This window comes from Aquila chrysaetos, chromosome Z (genome assembly GCF_900496995.4).
Source record: "Aquila chrysaetos chrysaetos chromosome Z, bAquChr1.4, whole genome shotgun sequence".
Classification (NCBI taxonomy): Eukaryota; Metazoa; Chordata; class Aves; order Accipitriformes; family Accipitridae; genus Aquila; species Aquila chrysaetos.
This window is the reverse complement of record NC_044030.1, coordinates 74,466,721-74,488,291: the sequence shown is the minus strand read 5'-3', so window position 1 is coordinate 74,488,291 and position 21,571 is coordinate 74,466,721. Positions and strand designations below refer to the sequence as shown.

The window sequence follows — 21,571 nt, the reverse complement described above, 5'->3', positions numbered from 1 at the left end:
TAAACTGCTGGCCAAGCCTGGGACTAAGAGTGGATCCAGTGGCCCCTGGGCTCTTCTCTAAGAAGGACTGTAGAAAGCAAGGGGGTCTGCTCTGAACCTCGTGACCCAACGGGAGGGATCTCCTTCTTCCCTGAATTGATATATATGGTTACCACGGGTTACATGGGTCACTGAGGTAGTTCCATGCCAATTCCTGTTGTGAGAAACCCCGCCACCTACTATCACACCTCCCAAGTTCAGTTTGCTTCTGTCATGAATAAAATCTTTAACTGATCATTTGGTGTCCTTTCACCTTAATTTAGCCCGGGGAAATTCCGAACTCAACACTACTCCCTGGTCTGTCCAGCCCGGGTCATGACAGTGGTCTGAATCAATATTGCTGTTGTCTTGTGGCAACAGAGAAAACCAAGGTAAGAGTCAGGACAGGGTTCCAGAATCGTGGTGTTCTAAAAGTCAGTACAGGCGCTGGAACTAAGAGATGTAGCTAGCAAACAGCTGTGGAAACGTGCGGTGAGCATAAACCTTAAGATCATGGGGTTTTGTTTAGTTTCTAAGAGGACATGATCATTTGATCATGCCAGAGGGAATAAATAACATTAAGTAAATGAATAATCAAACTAGAGAGGGAAAAGAAGCCCTACAAAGTGGAAGCTATTTAGCTTCTTTGTAACTTCCCAGGAAAGAGACAAGGCAACCAAACAATAAAGAATATAAAGTTACAAAAAATCATACTTAAGTATGTTTATAAACAATCTTAATGATGTAGCAACAAATTCTGGTACAAAAAAAAGAAAACTCTTGAACCCACACATTCTTTAATTACTCTGTATCAGTTTAGCGCTACTACTGTCTGCATGGCTTCAATCTAAATGCAATTTAAGAATTCAAGAACATCTCCATTTGACTTTTCTTCATCTTGGTTGTATTAAGATGAAATCATTCCTCCTAATTAACTCCCCCTTCAGTTTAGTATCTTGAACATTTTAGCGTATTTTGATTGTCCTTTTGTGGTAAAAGCTGAAGTTTATTGATAAGAACTTTAAAAACTGGATTTTGCCCTTTTATTCTTTATGCATACCACTTTACATCCATGTTATTCAAAACTAATACCCACAAAAGCTGTAGGCTTGATTTTATGTCATAAGCTATTTTTTTGTTCTTCATACATGCAGTTTCTTTCAGGAGGGCAAAAGGAATGAAATGTAACAGATAATCCCTGGCACTTCAATTTCTGTGCTCAACAGATTGCTGTTTGATGTTTTCTATTCCTTTGAACATTACAAATACAACCTATAGACAATTCTCTCCTCTTTCAAAGCAAGTCCATAGGAGGATGCATGAAGTTTAAAATAAACACAGAGTTTTGGGTGAAAAATTCAGATGCATTCCACAGCCCAGTGTTAGTGTTTAAAAGCTACATTATATGAAGTACAGTGTCCTGTGGAAAATCAGCTTGGAATTTCCAGGACATTTCCACTGGCATTCCTAGCAGAGGAGTAAGAAATTAACAGAACACAGAATAAATAACCTTATTATTTAAAAATATTGGTGTTTTCAGCAAGGGTAGAATTAGGGAAACAGTTACCTTACTTGTTGTCTGCAAGCATTTTCCTTTAAACACTCTCTGGACTCAAGCTTTCACAGTGCAGAACACAGACATCTTTCCAAGTTCTTAAATTCAGGGAAAGAATGAAGTAAAAATTGATTACTACATTATTCCATCACTACTCAGAATCCTGTAAGAAAGTGACATTAATTTGTTAAGAGCTAAGACAGACTTAGATGAAACAGCAAATCACTACTGAATTAAAATACGAGAGAAATTCCACACCTTTCTCACAATTCTAGCTTATCTGAGTAAGATTTTTTTAGGTCTCAGCTGATTGAACAACCAATGTTATTTTTAAACAAAATTAGCTGTTTAGAAATCAACTGAATATGACAATGAACTTGAAGGAATACATTCCATAAAAAATTGTAAAGATATAGGAAGTACCAGCTTTTCAGAGTCACAGGCAATATGGAAAGAAGTTCTAGACTTAATATAAATCGGTTCAGGTTTGCATGTTTTAAATCAACATAGACTTCTGTTAATGACTTCTTGCAGCAACATGTAACTATATATAAGCATAAATACATATATATTGATTTCTGGAGCTGAGGAAAAAAATTCCATGCAGAAGCTAAAATAGATTTGTTCTTTGCACTCTGACATACCAGAAACACACTTTGATGGTAGAAACTCCCACTGCAAACATTATCGTTAAAAAAAAAATCAAATTTTTTTCTTCCCCTAAAGTGTGGGTATTTTTATAACTTAACATATAAGCAAAACTTTAAATCTTTAAAAGGATATAAATATTAAACATCTGCCCTGAAAGTACTCCCCCTCTCTTGAAGTCTCCTGTTACTGATTCATTCATGTGCCACTAATTTGACAATGACCTTGTCAAGATATAAATGACTGGCCAGTTATACATTTACTCTTACAAAACTCAGTCATTTATTTTGATTTAAAGTACACTGCCTGTAAAAGCACAGAGATTTAATCTGAAGACTTCTAGAGGTACAGAACCATAATATTCCAAGTTGTTTATGTCAACTGTTAATCCTTGTCACTTTTGAAAATTATGGTTGGTTTGTTGTCATTAACCACTATATCCTCTTGTTCCTGTCTTTTTTGGATTAAATAGTCCTTTAAGACTCTGTATTGCACTGAAAGGTACTTGAAAACTTAATTAAATCAACTATAGATCTTTTCCAGAAGAAGAATTCCCATGGTGTACACTGTATTTTCCAGATGTAGTTCTCTTCTCTATGGTCTACATTTTTGTAACACACTCTTCAAAATGGGGGCAACAAAACTCTTCATGATTCTTTCAGTGTGATTCTAAACCAAAGATGACCTACTACAATCGAAAGCTGAGTAAGAAAGAGTATCAGTGAGGCTTCTTTCAAACCAAGCTCGGATTCCCAAATTGGCCTACCGCAGAGCCACACGCAGCTGAATTGGCACACAAATGCTTCTGAGACTTCTTACACAAACACTACTGTTGAAAAACATCCTTGTAAATGTGTAGCACGCATTCAGACCAGCAGTGCTTTTTTCAGCAGTTTTTGCTCTCCCTCCCCGTTATACAGTGCCAAGACAGTAATTTGTGCTGTTCTGCAAACTGATTTGGGAAGGTTACCCTGGATTAATTTTTCCTCATTTTTCTTCTTCCTGCCAGGTCGTTTGTCAGCCCAAGAGTCCTCTGCTCCACACCATCCGTGCTAGCGCAAGAGCAAATGCAGGAATGAGCCGCCTAAAGCCGTGTGGAAGGGGGAAGCACTGGTTTAAACACCTATTAAACAGGCAGCTAGACACGCAGCCACGCAGCCATGAGGAGGTGGGTGGGGCGGGCAAGACGGCTGACAAGGCAGCCCCCGCACCGCCCGCCGGCGACAGGCCTCACAGAAAACGGCAGAGGATCGCCGAATGACAGGGGCTACCGAGCACCTGTGACTAAGGAGAAGGCTCCTGTTCGCCCCCCCTCCCCGCCCGCCAGCCCTCAGCCCCCAGCGCCCTTCTGCTCAGCCGCCCCCTCCTCAGCCCAACGGGCAGCCCCGCGCTCGCCCGCCCAACGCCGAACGGCCCCGCCGCAGGGGGGCGCTGGGACCGGACCGGGCCGGGCCGGGCCGGGCCGTGGCCCGGCGCGCGCCACTCGGCCGGCGGAGGCGGGCACGCGCTCCTGCTCGCAGCGCGCTCACCTTCCTCCTCGTCTCCCCGCCCCGGCCACCCACGCGAACCCGCCCCCTCCCCTCCCCTCCCCTCCCCCGCCCGCTGCGGCGCATGCGCAGCCTTCGCTGCGGCGCGCGCGCTCGTGGGGATCGGCCTCAGCAGCCGGCGGGGGCGCCTTCCCCCCTTCCATCGCGCATGCGCCGGGCCCGGTCGTCGTGGCAACGGGACGCGGTGCCGGGCGGTCGTGAGGGCCGCAGCCGCCGCCGCCGCCGTCGTCGTCGTCAGTCATGTCGGAGATCTTGTGCGAGTGGCTGAACGAGGAGGTGAAGCTCTCCCGGAGCGTGGGTGAGTGGGGGGGGGCCCGCTGTGTTGTGAAGGGGCAGGGGCTCGGGGGGGCAGCAGGCTTGCCCGTCAGGGCGGGGGGCTGCCGCCGGGTCAGGCCGTGGTGCCGCCGGGGGATCCAAGGGGTCCCCCGGGGCCAACTCCCGCTGACCTACCGACGAACCCTCCCGCTTCCTCGCGTCCAGATACCTCCTCAGGTACGTTTTTAATGTGCAAGACAGTGATTTTCCAGGCGAAGTTAGTTTTCCTCAAGGTGCAAGTGCTCTCAGGAGATACGAAGAGCTCAAGCTTCATCTGCTAATAAGGACTCCAGAGGATAAAAGTATTTTAATATGTTTACAAAGCAGTCCTTTGTTTTGAATGTCAGCTGTTGTGCTGGCTTTGGAGAAGCATTTGTTCTGCAAGGAGGGAGCAACTTCCCGTGGAAGAGAAGCACATTAGATCTAGCTTTGTTTTCATTTGCATTTTTTATGGAAAATTTAGTAATTATCATTTATAGATATTGCCATGATCTTAATGCCAATTATGACAACGTTTACTTTTTAACACTGAAAATGAGAATTAAATGGCTACCTAAAACTTATGTTGCAAAATAACTGCAGTGAAAGCAGATTTATTTGTGACTTGAAGACTAGTTACTGCTAGATCAATCTCCTAAAATTCCTTTGGATTATTTAGTAAAGTTTGGACTTAATTTTGTTATAAAAGCAATAACATTAAGATTAATATATTAATTCTTTTAATTATCTTAATTTTTTTTAAAAACAAACAACCAAAACCTGAACTTAGTTCCAGGATCATTTTCAGAAGAATTTTCTACTGGCTACCTCCTAGGAGAACTTCTACACAAATACGGTCTTCAGGATGACTTTAATCAATTTTCACAGAGCAGGTTAGTACATATGGATAACATGTCTCTTAAAGAAATTAGAAAAAGTATTTATTTTTCAGTTAGGATTTGCTAATGCAGAGTGGGAAAGACATCTAGAACTTATCAAGATTTGATATGTTTATCAGTAAGTCAAAAGCTACTTGTATTTGACACATGGATTAGCTTCGTATTTCCAGAGAGATTGATCATACTACTTCAAGAAAATTATGCATTTTGATTGTAACTACGATAGTAGCAGGTTAGACCAAAAGTTCAACAAGCCCTTCAAGGATGTCTCTAAGATTAGAGATACTGACACTGTCCCCATGAACTGTGTAGAGCCAGGAATCCAGAGGTGAGGTGTGGTGTGGTGGTGACCATTACATCTTCATTAAAATGAAAATGGTGGAGATGCGTTGTGAGGCTCTGAGTGAAGTCCTAGTGAAAGATCATATAAGAATTTATAAATTTACAAGTAAACTGGTGTAATATCCATAATGAGGAAGAACAGAAAAACAAGAAGTTGAAAAATTTTGTGCAGATCTGTGAGCCTTGGTACATTGATGATGCAGTTTGTGGGGTTCCTTGGCTTATGCTCCATTTTGGCAGACCTTGGTGCACATGCATATCAAACGTGCCAGGCTGTACATCCACTTCCTGTTTCTTCTGAACCTCTTCTTTATGTTCTTTGCACTTCTTATTTATTTATACCCTTTTCTATCCAAGCCCTGCCAACTTATAGGAGAGCAGTTTGAGCACAGCTAACAAAGGCAGCCAACAAACACAGCGGTTTTGCACAGCAGTTTTTGGGCTCTGCTTCTAGAACATCTAGATCTCTCAGGAACTTCTGGGATCATTGGAGAACTCCTGGTAACTCTTCGAGGAACTTTAGAGTGCCTGCTGCTGCTGGGAAAGGGTAGCGTCAGGAGGCTTTTACTTCTAGCAAGCTCTAGCAGCTTCTGACAACTTCTGTCAACCCTTACTGATAAAAGGAAGAGCCCTTGTCTCCACCTGACTTCTGATTAGGGAGGTGCAATTGGTAAAGATGCACTTCAGCAGGTGCAAGAAGAGGTTAGAAACTCTGCTGAGACAGTGTATGCGTGCTCAGCAAAGACAGTGATGCATGACAGGGCATGATCCCCAGTACCTACTGGGGCAACTACTCAGAATGTCAGAGGCCTCAACTCAGATTGCTCTCTGGAGAAAGAAGGCAATTCTTCATGTCTCAGCCTGTAGGGAATGCCCACTTAGCCTTGGGCAGGCGGAGGTAGTGGCTTTGCCTGCAGAGGTGTGCTTGTGGAGGGTTTGTGTCACCAAGTCAAGCTGCTGCAGAAGGAGGTCAGTAGACTGTTCAGCATCACAGATGACGAAAAGGAGATTGACTGGATCTTCTCTGAGACACTGCAGATACAGGAACCTGAACCCGCAGCTGTGCTGAGGGAGAGGCAGGCAGAGTCTGTGCTTGTCGGGTTGGGAAAAGGAGATGACTGGCAGCTTGTGATGTCTGGCAAGAGAAGGAAGGTTCCTGCTCCACCTGCTGATCCACAGCTGCAGAACAGGTTCATTGCCTTGGTAGCAGATGAGATGCTGGTGGCTCTGTGCAGCAAAGCATCTGAGCTGGCAAAGTCTGAACCACGCAGGAGCACCAGGAGGAAAAGGTGAGTGATAGCAGTGGGAGACTTCCTCCTGCAGGAGATGGAGGCGCCCATTTGCTGACCTCCCATGCTAGCCAGGGAGGTTTGCTGCTTGCTGGGGATTGGGTCCAGGACTGCAGAGGCTTGGCCAGCCCTTGCACTGTTACCCCTGCTACTCTTCTATGTGGGCACCAAGGATACTGCCGGAGAGACTTGGAGCATATCAAGAGTGGCTCTGGAGGCAAAAGTCAAGGGCATGGGGGCCCAAGTGTTTTTCTCCTCAATTCTGCTGGTGAGGTGAAAGGGCTTGATGAGAAGTGGATAGATTCAACAGGTCAACAAGTGGTTGTGCGCCTGCTGTCAACAGCAGGGATTTGTTTTTTGCAGTTGTGGGATCATCTTTGAAGATACAGGACTGCTAGGAAGAGATGGGATCCACCTGACCAAGTTGGGCAAAAGCATCTTTGCCAACAGGCTGGCAAACCTGGTGAGGATAGCTTTAAACGAGTAGTGAGGGGGGCAGGAGATGATTACTCTCAAACAAGTAAGGAAATGATGGCCTAGACTGGCAAGCAAGAGGAGGAGGGTGATGTGAATAAGAGGGGCAAAACGGTGCAGAAGGCTGCCCACCCCAAATGTATGTATGCAATTAAAGAAGTGCTGAGAAGACAGCACTATGGGAGAAGCATTCACACTTTTTTTGGTAAATCAACACAACTGGCTGCCTCTCTGAAGTGCCTGTATACTAATGCATGCAGCATGGGGAACAAACAGGAGCAATTAGAGGCCTGTGTGCAGTTGCAGGACTACGGTATCATTGGAATCACAAGGAAGCGGTAGGATAGCTCACACAACTGGCATGCTGCCATGGCTGGATATAGGCTCCTTAGGATGGACAGGCTGGGAAGGTGAGGAGGAGGAGTTGCCCTTTATGTGAGAGAGCAGAGAAAATGCACGGAGCTCTGCCTTGGGATGGGTGATGACCAGTCAAGGTCTTATGGGTTAGGATTAGAGGAAAGACCAAGCTGGGTGATGCTGTGGTGACTGTTTGCCACAGATCACTTGAGCAGGAAGAAGTACATAAGGTTTTCTTGAGACAACTGGAAGCATTCTCATTTTTACAGATCTCAGTCTGAATGGGAAACTTTAACCAAGTTGGTATCTGCTGGAAGAGAAACACCACCAGGCACCACCAATCCAGGAGGTTAGTCGAATGTGTTGATGATAACTTCATGAGAAACGTGACTGAGGAGCTAAGGAGGGGAGACATTCTACTAAACCTAGTATGTACAAACAAGGGAGGTAGGGCACAGCATTGACTGCAGTGACCATGAGATGGTGGAGTTCATGATCTTGAGAGGAGTGAACAATAGCAGCATCACAACCCTAGACTTCAGGACAGAAGAATTTGGCTTGTTTAGGGATTTGCTTGGAAGAAACATATGTAAAAGGGTCCTGGAGAGAAGAGGAATCCAAGACAGCTGATTGATCAGGGTTTTTTTTAAATAATTTTTTTTTTTTTCTGGATCATCTCCTCTGAGAATAATCCATCTCAATGTGAATAAAACTGAACAAAGGCAGCAGGAGGCATGAATGGAAGAATAAAGTGCTACTGACAAAACTCAAACATAAAAAAGAATACAAGATGTGGAAGCAGGCAGGTGACCCAGGAGGATCACAGAGATACTGTCTGAGTATGCAGGGGTGGCTTTAGGAAAGTTGACGCCCATTAGGAATCAAAACTGATGAGGGACATGGAGGGCAATCACAAGGGCTTTTACAGGTATCTCCACAGCAAAAGGAAGGCTAGAGAACACATGAGCCTACTGCTGACTGGGGCACAGGACCCAGTGAAAAAAGCCATCAGTGCTTACATTGAGGAAAACACTACTTGTGCTCCTGAATTTTTAGCATTCTCCCTAGGGTTCTGAACTATCTTTTGATTGACTTCAGACTTTTTGTTCTGACATAATTTGTACCCACGTGAAAGAGCAGGAATGGGTAGTAGTCTGAAGGTTGTACTAGGCTGTTCAGTCTTGTGGTGACGTCCCTAATTCAGGACCCAGGGAAGAATAAAACTTCCCTGAAAGAAGAGTCAGGTCTGCAAATGGGTGCTTCCATTCTGCACAGGAGGAAATCACCAATGACCATAACTCAGCGTTGTTTCTTCTTGGTGCTGGTCTTAATGCAGGTTTTGTTGTGAGGGGTTGGTCTCTCTGCCCTTGGGAAGACTGCTTGTGCAGGTTCCTCCTCTGTCTCATCATGCACTTCATCCACCGTACCCAGGGCCCTGTACCTATTCTGTAAGGGTATCTTAGAGGCTAAGGAGGGATTTCTCCTACCACTCCATGCTGTAATCTTCTTCTACCCCTCTTTATCCCTGGTGATGCTGCCTTCCTCCTGGCACAAAGCAGTTCCAGGACCTGCCTCTGTAGTGGCCATGCAGAGTTGGCTTCCATGCATCACAGATGGCAGAAAACAGCTCTATTGATCAATTCCCCTATCAGATTCTCGAATACTCCTCCATCTGACATGCAAAATGTTGAGGTACTTAATGCCTTCTCTGTCTTGGTCTACTCTACTGGTAAAACTCACACTTGGAAATCCCAAACCCTTGAGACTAGGAGGTGATTGGTGACAGCCAACATGGCTTCACTGAGGGCAAATTTTGTCTGACAAATTTGGTGCTCTTCTACAATGGCATTACAGTGTTGGTGGATAAGGGAAGAGCAACTGATGTCATCTACCTGGACTCGTGCAAAGCATTTGACACTGTCCTACATGGCATCCTTGTCTCTAAATTGGAGAGACATGGATTTGACAGATGGACCACTCGGTGGATAAGGAATTGGCTGTTGTGGTCAACGGCTTGATGTCCGAGTGGAGATCAGTGACAAGTGGTGTTCCTCAGGGGTCGGTATTGGGGCTGGTGCTGTTTAACATCTTTGTTGGCGACACAGGCAGTGGGATTGAGTGCACCCTCAGCAAGTTTGCCAACAACACCAGGCTGTGTGATGCAGTAGACACACTGGAGGGAAGGGCTGCCATCCAGAGGGACCTTGACAGGCTTGAGAAGTGGGCCCTTGTGCACCTCATGAAGTTCAACAAGGCCAAGTGCAAGGTCCTGCACCTGGGTTGGGGCAGTCCCAAGCACAAATGCAGTCTGGGTGAGGAGTGAATTGAGAGCAGCCCTGCAGAGACGGACTTGGGGGTGTTGGTTGACAAGAAGCTCAACGTGACCCGACAGTGTGTGCTCGCAGCTCAGAAAGCCAGCCAAATCCTGGGCTGTGTCAAAAGAAGCATGACCAGCAGGTCGAGGGAGGTGATTCTGCCCCTCTGCTCCGCTCTCTTGAGACCCCACCTGAAGTACTGTGTTCAGCTCTGGGGCCCCCACCATAAGAAGGACATGGACGTGTTGGAGCAAGTCCAGAGGAGGGCCATGAAGATGATCAGAGGGCTGGAGCACCTCTCCTGTGAAGACAAGCTGTGAGAGTTGGGGTTGTTCAGCCTGGAGAAGAGAAGGCCCCAGGGAGACCATAGAGCAGCCTTCCAGCGCCTAAAGGGGACCTACAAGAAAGCCGGAGAGGGACTTTTGCCCAGGGCGTGTAGTGATAGGATAAGGGGTAATGGCTTTAAATTAGAAAAAGGTAGATTTAGATTACATGTAAGGAAGAAATTCTTTACTGTGAGGTTGGTGAGACACTGGAACAGGTTGCCCAGCGAATTTGTGGATGCCCCATCCTTGGAAGTGTTCAATGCCAGGCTGGATGGGCTTTGAGCAACCTGGTCTAGTGGAAGGTGTCCCTGCCCATGGCAGGGGGGTTGGAATTAGATGATCTTTAAGGTCCCTTCCAACCCAAACCAGTCTCTGATTCTATCAGAAAGATATACCCTTGGTGGAGGGGGATCAGCTTAAGGAACACTTAAATAAACTGGAAGTACACAAGACCATGGGACCTGATGACATATACCCACACATGCTGAGGGACCTGGCCAATGTCACTGATAGGCCAATCTCAATAATCTTTGAAAGGTCCTGGTGATTGGGGGAGATTCCTAGGACTAGAAGAATGCAACTGCCACTCCTCTCTTCAAGGAAAGCAAGAAGGGGGAATTGAGGTTGTACAAGCCAGCCAGCCTCCCTTTAGTCCCTACGAACTGATGGAGCAAATAAGCATGGAAGCCATTCCCAAGTATATTAAGGACAAGAAGATGACTGGGAGTTGTCAGCGTGGGTTTATGAAGGGGAAGTCATGCCTGACTAACCTGACAACCTTCTACAATGAGGTGGTGGGCTCAGTGGTTGAGAGAAGGTCAGCGTATGCTGTTTACATTGACTTTTGACACTGTCTTCCTTAACATCTTCATAGACAACCTGATGAAGTATGGACTAGTTAAGAGAGCAGTGAGGTGGACTAAAAACTGGCTGAACTGCCAGGCTGAAGGGGTTGTGATCAGCAGTGTGAAGTGCAGCTGACAGTCAGCAATTAGCGGTGTAGCCCAAGCGCTGATTCCGAGACTAATGCTGTTTAACATCTTCATTAATGACCTGCATGATTGAGACAGAGTGCAGTCTCAGCAAGTGTGCAGATGATACAAAACTGGAAGGGGGTGGTTGATACACCAGATGGTTGTGCTGCTCTTCAGAGAGACCTTGATGGGATGGAGAAAAGGGCTGACAGGAATCTCATAAAGTTCAGCAAAGGGAAATGCAAAGTCCTGCATCTGGTGAGGAAACCCCCATGCCTTCAGTACCAGCTGGGGGGCCAACTGTCTTGAAAGCAGCTTTGCAGAGAAGGGCCTGGAGGCCCTGGAGGAGAACTAGTTGACTATGAGCCAGCAATGTGCCCTTGCAGCAAAGGCAGCCAACAGCATCCTGGACCACATTAAGAAGATATGGCACTAGTGAGACCACATCCGGAGTGCTGTGTCCTGTTTGGGACTCCCCGGTGTAAGAAAGGCATGGATGTATTGGACCAGGCCCAGAGAAAGGCCCTGAGAGTTATTAAGTTCTGAGAGTATCTGGTGTATGATAGGGAGGAGGACTGTATGTGGTGTTCTTTACCACAGTACTCCACAACTTTGTGATGTTTTCACCTTTTTTCATTATTTTCTTCTCTAGTAGTTACTGACATTGATCGTTTGACAACTATCAAGAATTGAAGCCATGTTGTCTCAATTCCAAGTTTTTTCTTCTGCATAGTAAATCAGTTATTAATGTATAATAGTCATTGTAAGGTCCTGAAAGCCTGCAAGAACCAGTACCTGCCTTATCCTACTTAATATCTATAAAATAATACTTTTAAAATTTGGAGTATGCTGTTAAGGAAAAGGATATTGTTCATGGATCATTTGGTAAGCTGGTGTCACTTTAATATATTTTAGCACAGCCCAAGGCAAGATCATACCTTTTGGGGTGGTGGTGGGAGAAATGTAGATTCCTTTTTTATGATAGGCAACTGTAATATAGAAGGCACTAAAAGAAAAGAATGTGGGGTCATTGTAACTAACTAGTCAAAGTCTACTTAACTATATTAGCTGCTTATGTTGCACAGTTCTTGGACATACAAGCAAGGGAATAATAATTGGGAAAGTGATACTACTTTTTTTAAAAGGAATACTACTGGAAAACTTTTTCCAATTTGGCTGTCCATATTTGAAATATAAAATATTGTAGTTTTCCATGAACTCTTACAATGATTTTGAAGTAAGATTTACAACATTTTTGTATTATAAGGCAAGGTTAAGAAATTCCATCTGATCTGATTACAGAACAGAAAGATAAGAGGTGATATCACCACAGCTTCTCAATGCATGTGAGGTATTTTCTGACAACAGGGCTCACCTTAACCTTGATTCAATGGCAGAAAAGTGTTCAAGAGTTGTAAGTTGCAGTTGTATATAATTGTATAATAAATAAGGCACGGACTATTATAGTGACAATAATGAACTCCTGGACTATTTTGTCAAGGAATAAGGTGAATACTGTGTTACCAGAAGGTTTTAAGTTAAAATTGGACATTTTTGTAGAATTATGCTGTAGCTTGGCTCACCTCAATAGTATGTTGGTTCATGTGAAGGAACTATTGTGAACTCAAGTGATAGAGCAGTATAGAAAGCATGATGTTCTGACTCAGGTTGAAGTTATGGATCTGTTGGATGAAATTTGATGTGTTAATTGTGATACAGTGATAATTTATTGTTACTGGTTTTTGGCCTGTATATCTATTGATCTTGAGTGCTTCCGCAGGAATCTACATATCAAGAGCAAATGTTGATGTGCAAGCCACTGTTTCAGTTTTGAATGTATATTGCTCATTGAGACCATAGCCTTTGTTTTCAACACTACTCCAACCCATGTGTCCATTTCTTTTTGTTGGAGAAGAAATATGGCTATGTGTTGGGAGAGTTAATAGATTATATGGATTTTTAAAAATAATTTCCTATATTTTGGCTGGTTGGAGCTCAAGTGGATTGATACAGTTAATACAGAAACTTCATTCTAACTCTGTACTTTTTGTGGATGGTATACGATTAGCTGCAATTGGGGGTAAACTTTTGCTGTCAGATACACTTTGTGTGTGCATGTTTCAAGATTCATATAACCCAATGTGTTCTCTATTTTTTCCAAAAGTTATGCCTAGTAGACCAATGCAGTTACATGTACTGCAGTATAAAACCTAAGCCAAAGTGTATATCACATTATTTTAAGGAAGTCCTCTGTGGGGTTTTTTCCCCCCTCTTATCTTGGTGTGAGATAAATGTCACCACCATGCTTACTGCAACAAGTTGGAATTGAAAATAAGTTTATGTTCTGATTCTGTTGTTGTTGTTGTTTTTAATCATATAGGGTTGCAAATGCAAAACTTAACAATTTTTCTCGCCTGGAGCCCACGCTTCACCTCCTTGGTGTACAGTTTAATGAGAACGTGGCCCAAGACATCATGACAGGACAGCATGGGGCTGCAACAAAGCTTTTATATGAATTGTATATTGCTTTAGAAAAAAAGAGAAAGGAAAAGCTCACTGGAGTAGCCATGGAAGCAATGAGACCTGCAGCAACTGCAAAGCTTAAGTCTATTGAAAGTGTTTTGTATCGAGAGGTAACTAACTCTGCCTATTTTGTATAAATATATAGGAAAAAAGGTAGCATATTTACATGTACCTCTCAAGCATGTTACATGCTTCCCCTCCCCACTTTTAAAATCTCCTATTCGAAACCCAATACTTATATGGAAAAGAAGCGGTCCTTTTCTATGTCTTATACATAGAGAGTGGGATTACACAGTTTATCTATGACTCATGAGGATATTGATCATGTGTGTTTTCTCTTCCTTTGTTTTGGCTCATTCAGTGTTACCCGCTGTGTTTTTAAGCTTTCTCCAGACTTAAAATATGCATAGCAATAAAAGCTAATAGTTGTGGAGCAGCTGCCGTTTTGCTTATTTGATCAGTACAGATTGCAGACTGCATTGCGGTCTAGGTATCAGCTTAGACTAATTTCACCTCCAGGAAACCTGTTTATAATTGTGTTGAGCTTTGTGCCACAGTGGTTTGGTTCCTTCTGTTGTTCCTTCTCTATATATTTATACTACACTCCAGTCTGCAATAACCATATGCTGAGTAATACGAAGAGGAAAAAACAAAGGGGAATGAGTATCTAAGAGGAAGTCAGTATCAGTGCAGTAGATTCTGTTAAGGACGTTCTTCTTGTCTTCAACAGTAATGTTCAGCATGTGCAGAGCATACTTTGTTATCGGGATGAGCAATCATTAAGAAGCTATATATCATGAATCAAATTCAGCTGGGTGAAATTTCACATTTTTTTCTAGCACACTTCCTGAAAAATAGTCTCCAGGCAGAAAGTTTAACAAGAAGTGCAAGAATAGTACCAAACAGTCGAAACATCCCTTCATCTGTAGAGGGATAGCTTAAAGAAGATATAGCAACTGAGAGTAGCTCCTGTCAATAGATAGGTTCAGAATGCCATTTGAATTGTAGAATAGTTGAGGTTGGAAGGGGCCTCTGCAGGTCACTTAATCCGCCCCCCCTGCTCTAAGAAAAGTCAACTAGAGCAGGTTGCTCAGGACCTTGTTCAGTTGGGTTTTGAATATCTCCAAAGATGGAGACTTCACAGCCTGTCTGGGCAAATTGTTTATTGCCCTTTCAGTAATTCTTTTTTTCTTATCATTAAGTTGAATTTTCTATATTTCAGTTTGAATAGAATACAGTAGTTCCAGTTGCAAGCGACCTACAATGATCATCTAGTCCAACTGCCTGACCACTTCAGGGCTGATCAAAAGTTAAAGCATGTTGTTAAGGGCATTGTCCAGATGCCTCTTAAACACTGACAGGCTTGGGGCATCGACCACCTCTCTAGGAAGCCTCTTCCAGTGCTTGACCACCCTCTTGGTAAAGAAATGCTTCCTCATGTCCAGTCTAAATCTTCCCCCGGTGCAGCTTTGACCCATTCCCATGCATCCTGCCACTGGATCCCAGGGAGAAGAGCTCAGCACCTCACTCTCCACTTCCCCTTCTCAGGAAGCTGTAGAGAGCAATGAGATTGCCCCTCAGCCTCCTTTTCTCCAAACTAAACAAAGTTTGACATTGTTCAAGTTCAAATCTGCATGTTGTTTTCCATGGAGCTAGTCCTGTTTTTCTGAAAAAATATTTGACCATATTTAGATGTTGTTCTGTGTACATTAACACAGGAAAACACAGTTTGAAATTACTATTGCAAAAATTATCATACCTAAATAAGTTTTTTACTGTTTCTGAGTCTTCATTGCTCGATGTTTAATTTTAGCGTTTGAAAACTTTAACGCCACGTCAGGCTGATTTACAACTACAGCAGATTTCAGACCATTTTGAAATAAAATCTAAGGCAGTAGAAGATAAAATAGCTCGTATACATATTGCAGAGCAACAGAAAGTTCAGAAGCTCCAAGAGGAACAAAAAGCCCAAGACATTGAAAAGGTGACTACTTACTTTTTAGACTTCCGAAGAAGTATTTTCTTAAGGTCGTGTACATAATGAGTTAGTTAAAGCCAGTGTGAATGCTTGTTAATTCTGTGCTACGCAGTAATGTTTATACAAAAACAAAGAAAAGGAGTATGCATGGCAATCATTAATATGCAGATATAAAGCCAATATGGTGTTATAAGACCCATAAAAACATTAATATTTAAAAATCACTTAATGTTAAATTGAGAGTATTTGCATATTGGCATGCATGGCAAATACTGATAGATTTGAAGACAAAGCGTGAATTTCACAACTGTATGAGTCCAAGGTGTCCTTGTAAAAGAGGTTTGTGGCATTCTTCATTTGTGAAGAAAAGATGAAGCATTGTTAAAAAGCAGAAAAAAGACAGGGAAGGGGACCTATAGTGTGTATGGCCTCAGAACATCTTGTAGCTCTGTGTAGCTACAAGCTACTTCTGATAAAGTAAAAAAGAGAAACTAATTTCTTAAGATATGGGAACACTCATCCAAAGTACAGCCTGTAGTTTATATAGATGAACTGGCCAGCTATCCAAGGGGTGTTGAACCAAAATGAAAATGAAGTTGACTAATTTGAGATGCATTTTGTATGGCTAATTAAGGGGAGGAGTCTTGCTGTGGTTATTTAGCTGTTCTATTGCCACTGCATGAATAAGAATGAAAAAAAAATTCCCTTCATGTATCTAGAAAAGAAAATACAAGCAATACGCAAAATATTCAAAATAAAATTTTAAAAGAAAATTTATTATCTTATTTGATATATTACATATTTATTTTTAACTTTCTTTGACACTTTGTAAAAAAACTTCTTTTCCACTCAATTCCACCTTTAACTTCATGTATTTGTAGTGCACTTTTAACTAGTGTAATCGAAATGTTTGTTACTTCTTGATCACCTGAGACTCATTGTTCAGTGGTAATATTACCTTATGGTATTCTCAGTTTCTGTAGCAGGAAGCTGGTATTCTCAGTTTCTGTGCTGAATTCTGACCTGAAACGGGAACCATACTAGAGCTAGAATTTAATCCAAGCTCTTAACTGCCTATAAGGCACTGAGCACAAACTTTTTTTTTACAGGTATGCTTCTATTGCACCACACTATTAGTTAATGAAGACAGAGCTTCTACAGATGTACCATTTTCTGATAATGGTACTTAAAAAATATATTTTCATCCTCAAAATGTTGACAACGTATATTAGCATATTGTTAAACTGTCAGATTATTCAGAAAGTAGAACGATACTTTAATTTAAAATGTATTTTACAACTTCTACTTCTTGATATAAAAATGGTGATTTATGAGTACAGTGGCTGAGAATATTCTTAAGGTTTAACGGTGGACAAAAGATAAAGTATTTTTTGCTTTCATGGCATTTTAGTGATCCACTTTTAAAAAAAAGAGAAAGAAAGAAAGAAAAGTCATTTGCTCAAGCCTGGAGTCTGATAAGCTTTTCTACTTTCTTCCTGGAAGATTTTTTTCCTTATAGCTTAATTACATTTACTTCATAGACATATAGGTAGCGTATTAGGGCTCTATGGTGTATTTTGTTTAAACACAAGATGTTGAATATTCAGCATCGCATAGGAAGAAGGAGACAAAATGAAATAATGGCCAGGATTCAAGCAGCCATTATACAAATTCCAAAGCCACCGCCAAGCCACACCATGAAAGCTATTGAAGCCAAACAACTCTTAAAGAAGAAAAGAGAAGCAGAGGTAATTATCATCTATATTCTTTCAATATTAATTGTATGAACTTGCAAAACATATGATTTCTGGGAGCATTTACACTTACAAATACTCTACTTGCACCATCTGAAAGCTGCAGGTATAACAGTTAAAAAGATATAGTAGACTCACCAGTGAAAATGGGGCTAAATATTAATATGATTACTATTCTGCATTAGTTACTGAGTAAAAATTTGTTTTGATGTAAGAGGAAGTTCTTATTGAATAAATACCATAGGTAGGTACTAATTTAATTGTTGACAGTATTTTAGCTTCTAGTCTACTGAGTAGAATATGTGAAATAAAAGCTTTAATGTTTCCTTCTCAGTTGTGCATGTTGAAATTTTGCACCATAACATATGAACTCTTCTGTAACAGAGTATAAAACTGCCTGCTCTATCAAAAATGTTAGTAACAGCTGAAATTGACAATAGTCTTAGATTAAATCAAGAGATGATGGCAATGCAGTAATAAAAAAAAAATTCTGTATTACTTAGTGCTGAAGAGTACTTGGATTGTAATCACAGTTCATGGATTGTATTTTCATTAGGACTGCAAATATTACCAGTTTTTGCAACTGCACAACCGCAACAGATGCATTTAAATGTAGAATGTAGGAACATATTTGCTTGAGTAACTATCGGGGATAAATTCAAGATACTCAATCTAAAGCAGATCATAGCCCAGAATATCTTGTTTCAAATCCCAGAATCGTGGGAATTATATAAACTGCTAGACTCGTACATAAAATCAGAATTATCCTGCAGAATGAACAGCTGCAAAATCTTAGGATTTTCTGGCTGGTGAACATAGGTATAACTAGGAAAAGAGGAGGGGGGAAGGAAATGGAAGGTAGAAGAAGGAAATAGTCTTGCCTTTTTTCTTTATCTAGCTGATGCTTAAAATATTTTCAGTGTAAACATGTCTGTTGTACTAACATGACATAAAAATAATTCCCTAATGCTTAGTCTGTTGAACCTTCCTTATGATGCTTTGTGAAGAGAAAAGAAATATTAAATTTTGTGTTATTTCTTCAGGACACATACAAGAATATTAAAAAATTTGAGAAGTCTTTGGCAGGAAATGCTTCTGCAGTACACAGCCAAGTCACTGGCAGGTAATATTTGGATATTAGATTGTTAAGATTAGACAGGATCCTATGTCAGGTGCCTACTATCTGTGTAGACAGCTACTTGAGGAAAATGTAGTGGCTTGTTTAGTTTAAGCTGTGGTTGTCCTTTGAGTGATTGTCCCACCAGCACTGCAAATATTCCAGCTCCAGCACCATTAGTGTTTTTACCTTATCTTTAGTTGTGGTAGGGATGGCTCAAGGTTCCGTCTCTCCTTTTTGCCATATATGCAGCAACAAAGGACACAAAGTGCATCTCTTCTTCTCTGTTCATTTCAGTCATTGAGTCTGTAAGGTCAGTTAGACTTGCAGAGAGGCAAGAATGGTTGTGGATGTACATACACAGTAACACATTTCAAAGATAATAGAGAGAAATATCCTTTCTCCTTAGACTTATCTGGATGTTGATTTATTTGTGAATAATTTTAATAGTCATTCTGTTACCTTTAGTGATATGTATACCATACTCGGAAGAGGTGGCACTCATACATACTGCTGTCGATACTTCTGCGTGTGAACAACCTGTGATTAATAACTCTGCAAAACTGCAAGAGTGCATGGATATATTGAAGAGTAACCCATCTTTCTTTGATATTCTGTGAGCCATCCTAATCTCCTGTTTCTGCAGAATTTGGCTCCATATTAGCAAATCAACTAATTGGCAGTTGGCTCAAGTCAGTGCTGGAGCCCTCCTCTGGACTTACTGGTCATTGTGGGGCACAAGAGCACGAATAAGTAGCCACAGTGCCCACAAAGAGCGCTGTTGTGCATTTGTCAGACTTGCACATAACTGTACAGGGATCTGTATGAAAACACCTCTAAGAACCATAATTCCTATAAACTCAGTGATCTTTTTCTTTTTAATCTTTTCAATCAGCAATATAAAAGAATCATTGCAAACACAGAAGTTGCAAGAAACAACTCGAGAAATTACAACACAGACAGCAACTGAGCTGTTAGGTATTTATTCAGATGATGATTATATAAGAAAAATTCAAAAACGTTTAGAGGAAGATACGTTTGCTAGAGAACAACGAGAAAAGAGACGACGAAAAATGCTAATGGCACAGTTAATAGCACATGAAGCTGAAGAGGTGAGAAAATGTATGCTGAAGTATATAACCCATGCACAATTACAAATCTAAAAATTTGCTTACAAATGTAAAAGAACAGGATTTCTGGAGGGTTGAATAAAATTTGCAGGGGATAAAGGGAGCTATATACACTTATCTCTGAAAATAACTTTCATGCCAACTATTGTCTTTCCTTGAAAAATATGGAAGGTTGTCTGTTCTCTCTCACCACCGTTATGTCATACTTAACCCTTATAAATCATAAAGATCAAATGAAGGCAGCAGAGCTAAGATTATTAAAAATCAGTTGAAAACCTGCCTTCTATTTCCTCCACCCCTTCCAAAGTTGAACTTCAAATTATCAAAATATATACTGGTTCTGAAGAAGACACTTATTAAAAAGCAACAAACATGGCATTCCTTGGTTGAAAACCTGTATTTACAAATGTGTCATGTAAAGTTTTTGATCTGGACTGGATGAATTCTGCAGTGGTTGTGATGGGTCGTATGAAGAAGCAAAACACTTGTTTTGCAGATCAGAGCTTTGATTTTTGATGTGTTATGGAATAGAAGATGTGTCTCTAGAGGATGTCTAAAAATGGATGTTGCAGGGTATTCCATTTGAATCCTGTCCTGTAAAGCACAAACTTTTCAGATTCTTCCTCAGACACTCCTCATTCAAAAAGCAGCTCTTAGATTACTGACTTCACAGATCTTCTCTTTCGTAATGATTGTATCAAAACAGAACCTGGTAACTTCCTGGGTCTCTGTGATTTCTAGTTAGTTTTATATTAGTATGCACTGTGAGTCCTTAGCTTAGATCACGTGTTGAACCCAGTATAGCCGAGCTTGATTCCACTGCTGTTGCATAATAATAGCACTTCAGATGCGTGGCATTTCTGAAAAGGAAGTGTGTGACATTATAAATATATTTAAGCATTGGCATGTAATATCTGGAGATGTTTTTGAAGTCGTTAAGAAAAAATTAAATTTGTTGGGGTAGGCATCTAGAAATTAGATGACTTGTCATTAACTATCCCAGCCCTATATTCTATGAAAACCACCTGTAGTGGCTTAGACCAAGAATCCGTCTATCCATGTATGCTGTCTCCAAGCCCTTCTTCAAAGAAATTCTATACCATGTTCGTGTTGATATGCATAGGCCATGAAGAAGTTTTGCAACACAGTTGTCCGAAATCACTGTAGTGCCAAAACTTGTTCTTCACCTGCTATCACCTGTTGCAGCCCCAGCACAACCCCAGCAGCCTGGACTAGTGGTTCCGAAAGCCATGGCTATCAGCTGATGGGCATGTGGCCAGCAGCAATCACTGGGGCATTTGGTGGATACAGCAGCTCTAAGCCAGCAAAGCCAGCCAGTGCTGTCAAGGAGGTCAGACAGCTGGTCCACCTGTGGTTGTAGAACAAGCCTTGTCAGTTTGAGATGGATGAATTGTTGCAATGTGTTGCCAATCAGGCTGGCTCCAGTGAGGCTCCAAAGCAAGGCAAAAGTAACAGTAGTGTTCCTAACGTACCAGCAAGAAAAATCAGCATTGATATAGGAACAATATAAGTCACAGACTGCAGGAATTAGAAGGAAAGACAAGTGAGCGGTTGACTGGAACAGTAGTATGACAGATCAGAGAATCTATTTAGTGGTAATTTGATTCTAAATTAGCAGAGGAAGAGGTGTCTGGCTGGAACTCTGTGAGGTTTCAGAAATTAGATGTTGCTTGACTTGAGAGAAGTGTGAAGCAAACTGAGATATTTTCTTTTAAAAATTAAGAAATATACAAAATAGTTCAAAGTTACTTTCCCCCTCCATTAGACATCAAACTAGAAAGGATTTGCAGACTGAAATTGTAGCTTTCTTGTAGACATTAGGGTCAGATTTTTACCTATACTGCATAAAACTTGAACACAGGGCACGGAATCATTTAGAGTCAAATGAATTTCCTCTCTTCAGAGTGCTTCAGTATGTTTCGTGTCTGTACGTACAAACCTCTACTAAAAGAATCTTGTTCAAATTCTTGAGTTTTGGCACACTACAAGATGGAGCCTGGGAGAAAATAT

The 21,571-nt window shown here is 41.6% G+C and overlaps 1 protein-coding gene and 1 long non-coding RNA gene across 8 annotated transcripts in view; one reads left to right on the top strand and one right to left on the bottom strand.

Annotated features, from left to right (window-relative positions):
* Positions 1-408: 408 nt before the first annotated feature.
* On the bottom strand, positions 409-3,630 carry LOC115336772. Its single transcript, XR_003921907.2, has 3 exons — positions 3,192-3,630; positions 1,586-1,671; positions 409-1,485 (listed from the first exon to the last, which is right to left on the bottom strand). It is a non-coding gene; the product is annotated as an uncharacterized LOC115336772 (long non-coding RNA).
* Positions 3,631-3,927: 297 nt separating this feature from the next.
* The window catches only part of SPEF2 (sperm flagellar 2), an 82,549-nt gene continuing 64,905 nt past the window's right edge, over positions 3,928-21,571 (top strand). For all 7 annotated transcript variants that reach the window (XM_030004686.1, XM_030004683.1, XM_030004688.1 and 4 more), the window contains exons 1-7: positions 3,928-4,066; positions 4,853-4,955; positions 13,419-13,671; positions 15,375-15,545; positions 17,147-17,287; positions 18,337-18,416; positions 19,306-19,522. In XM_030004686.1, coding sequence (XP_029860546.1) covers positions 4,009-4,066; positions 4,853-4,955; positions 13,419-13,671; positions 15,375-15,545; positions 17,147-17,287; positions 18,337-18,416; positions 19,306-19,522 — 1,023 coding nt within the window. In that variant the 5' untranslated portion in view covers positions 3,928-4,008. The remainder of the gene's footprint in view (positions 4,067-4,852; positions 4,956-13,418; positions 13,672-15,374; positions 15,546-17,146; positions 17,288-18,336; positions 18,417-19,305; positions 19,523-21,571) is intronic.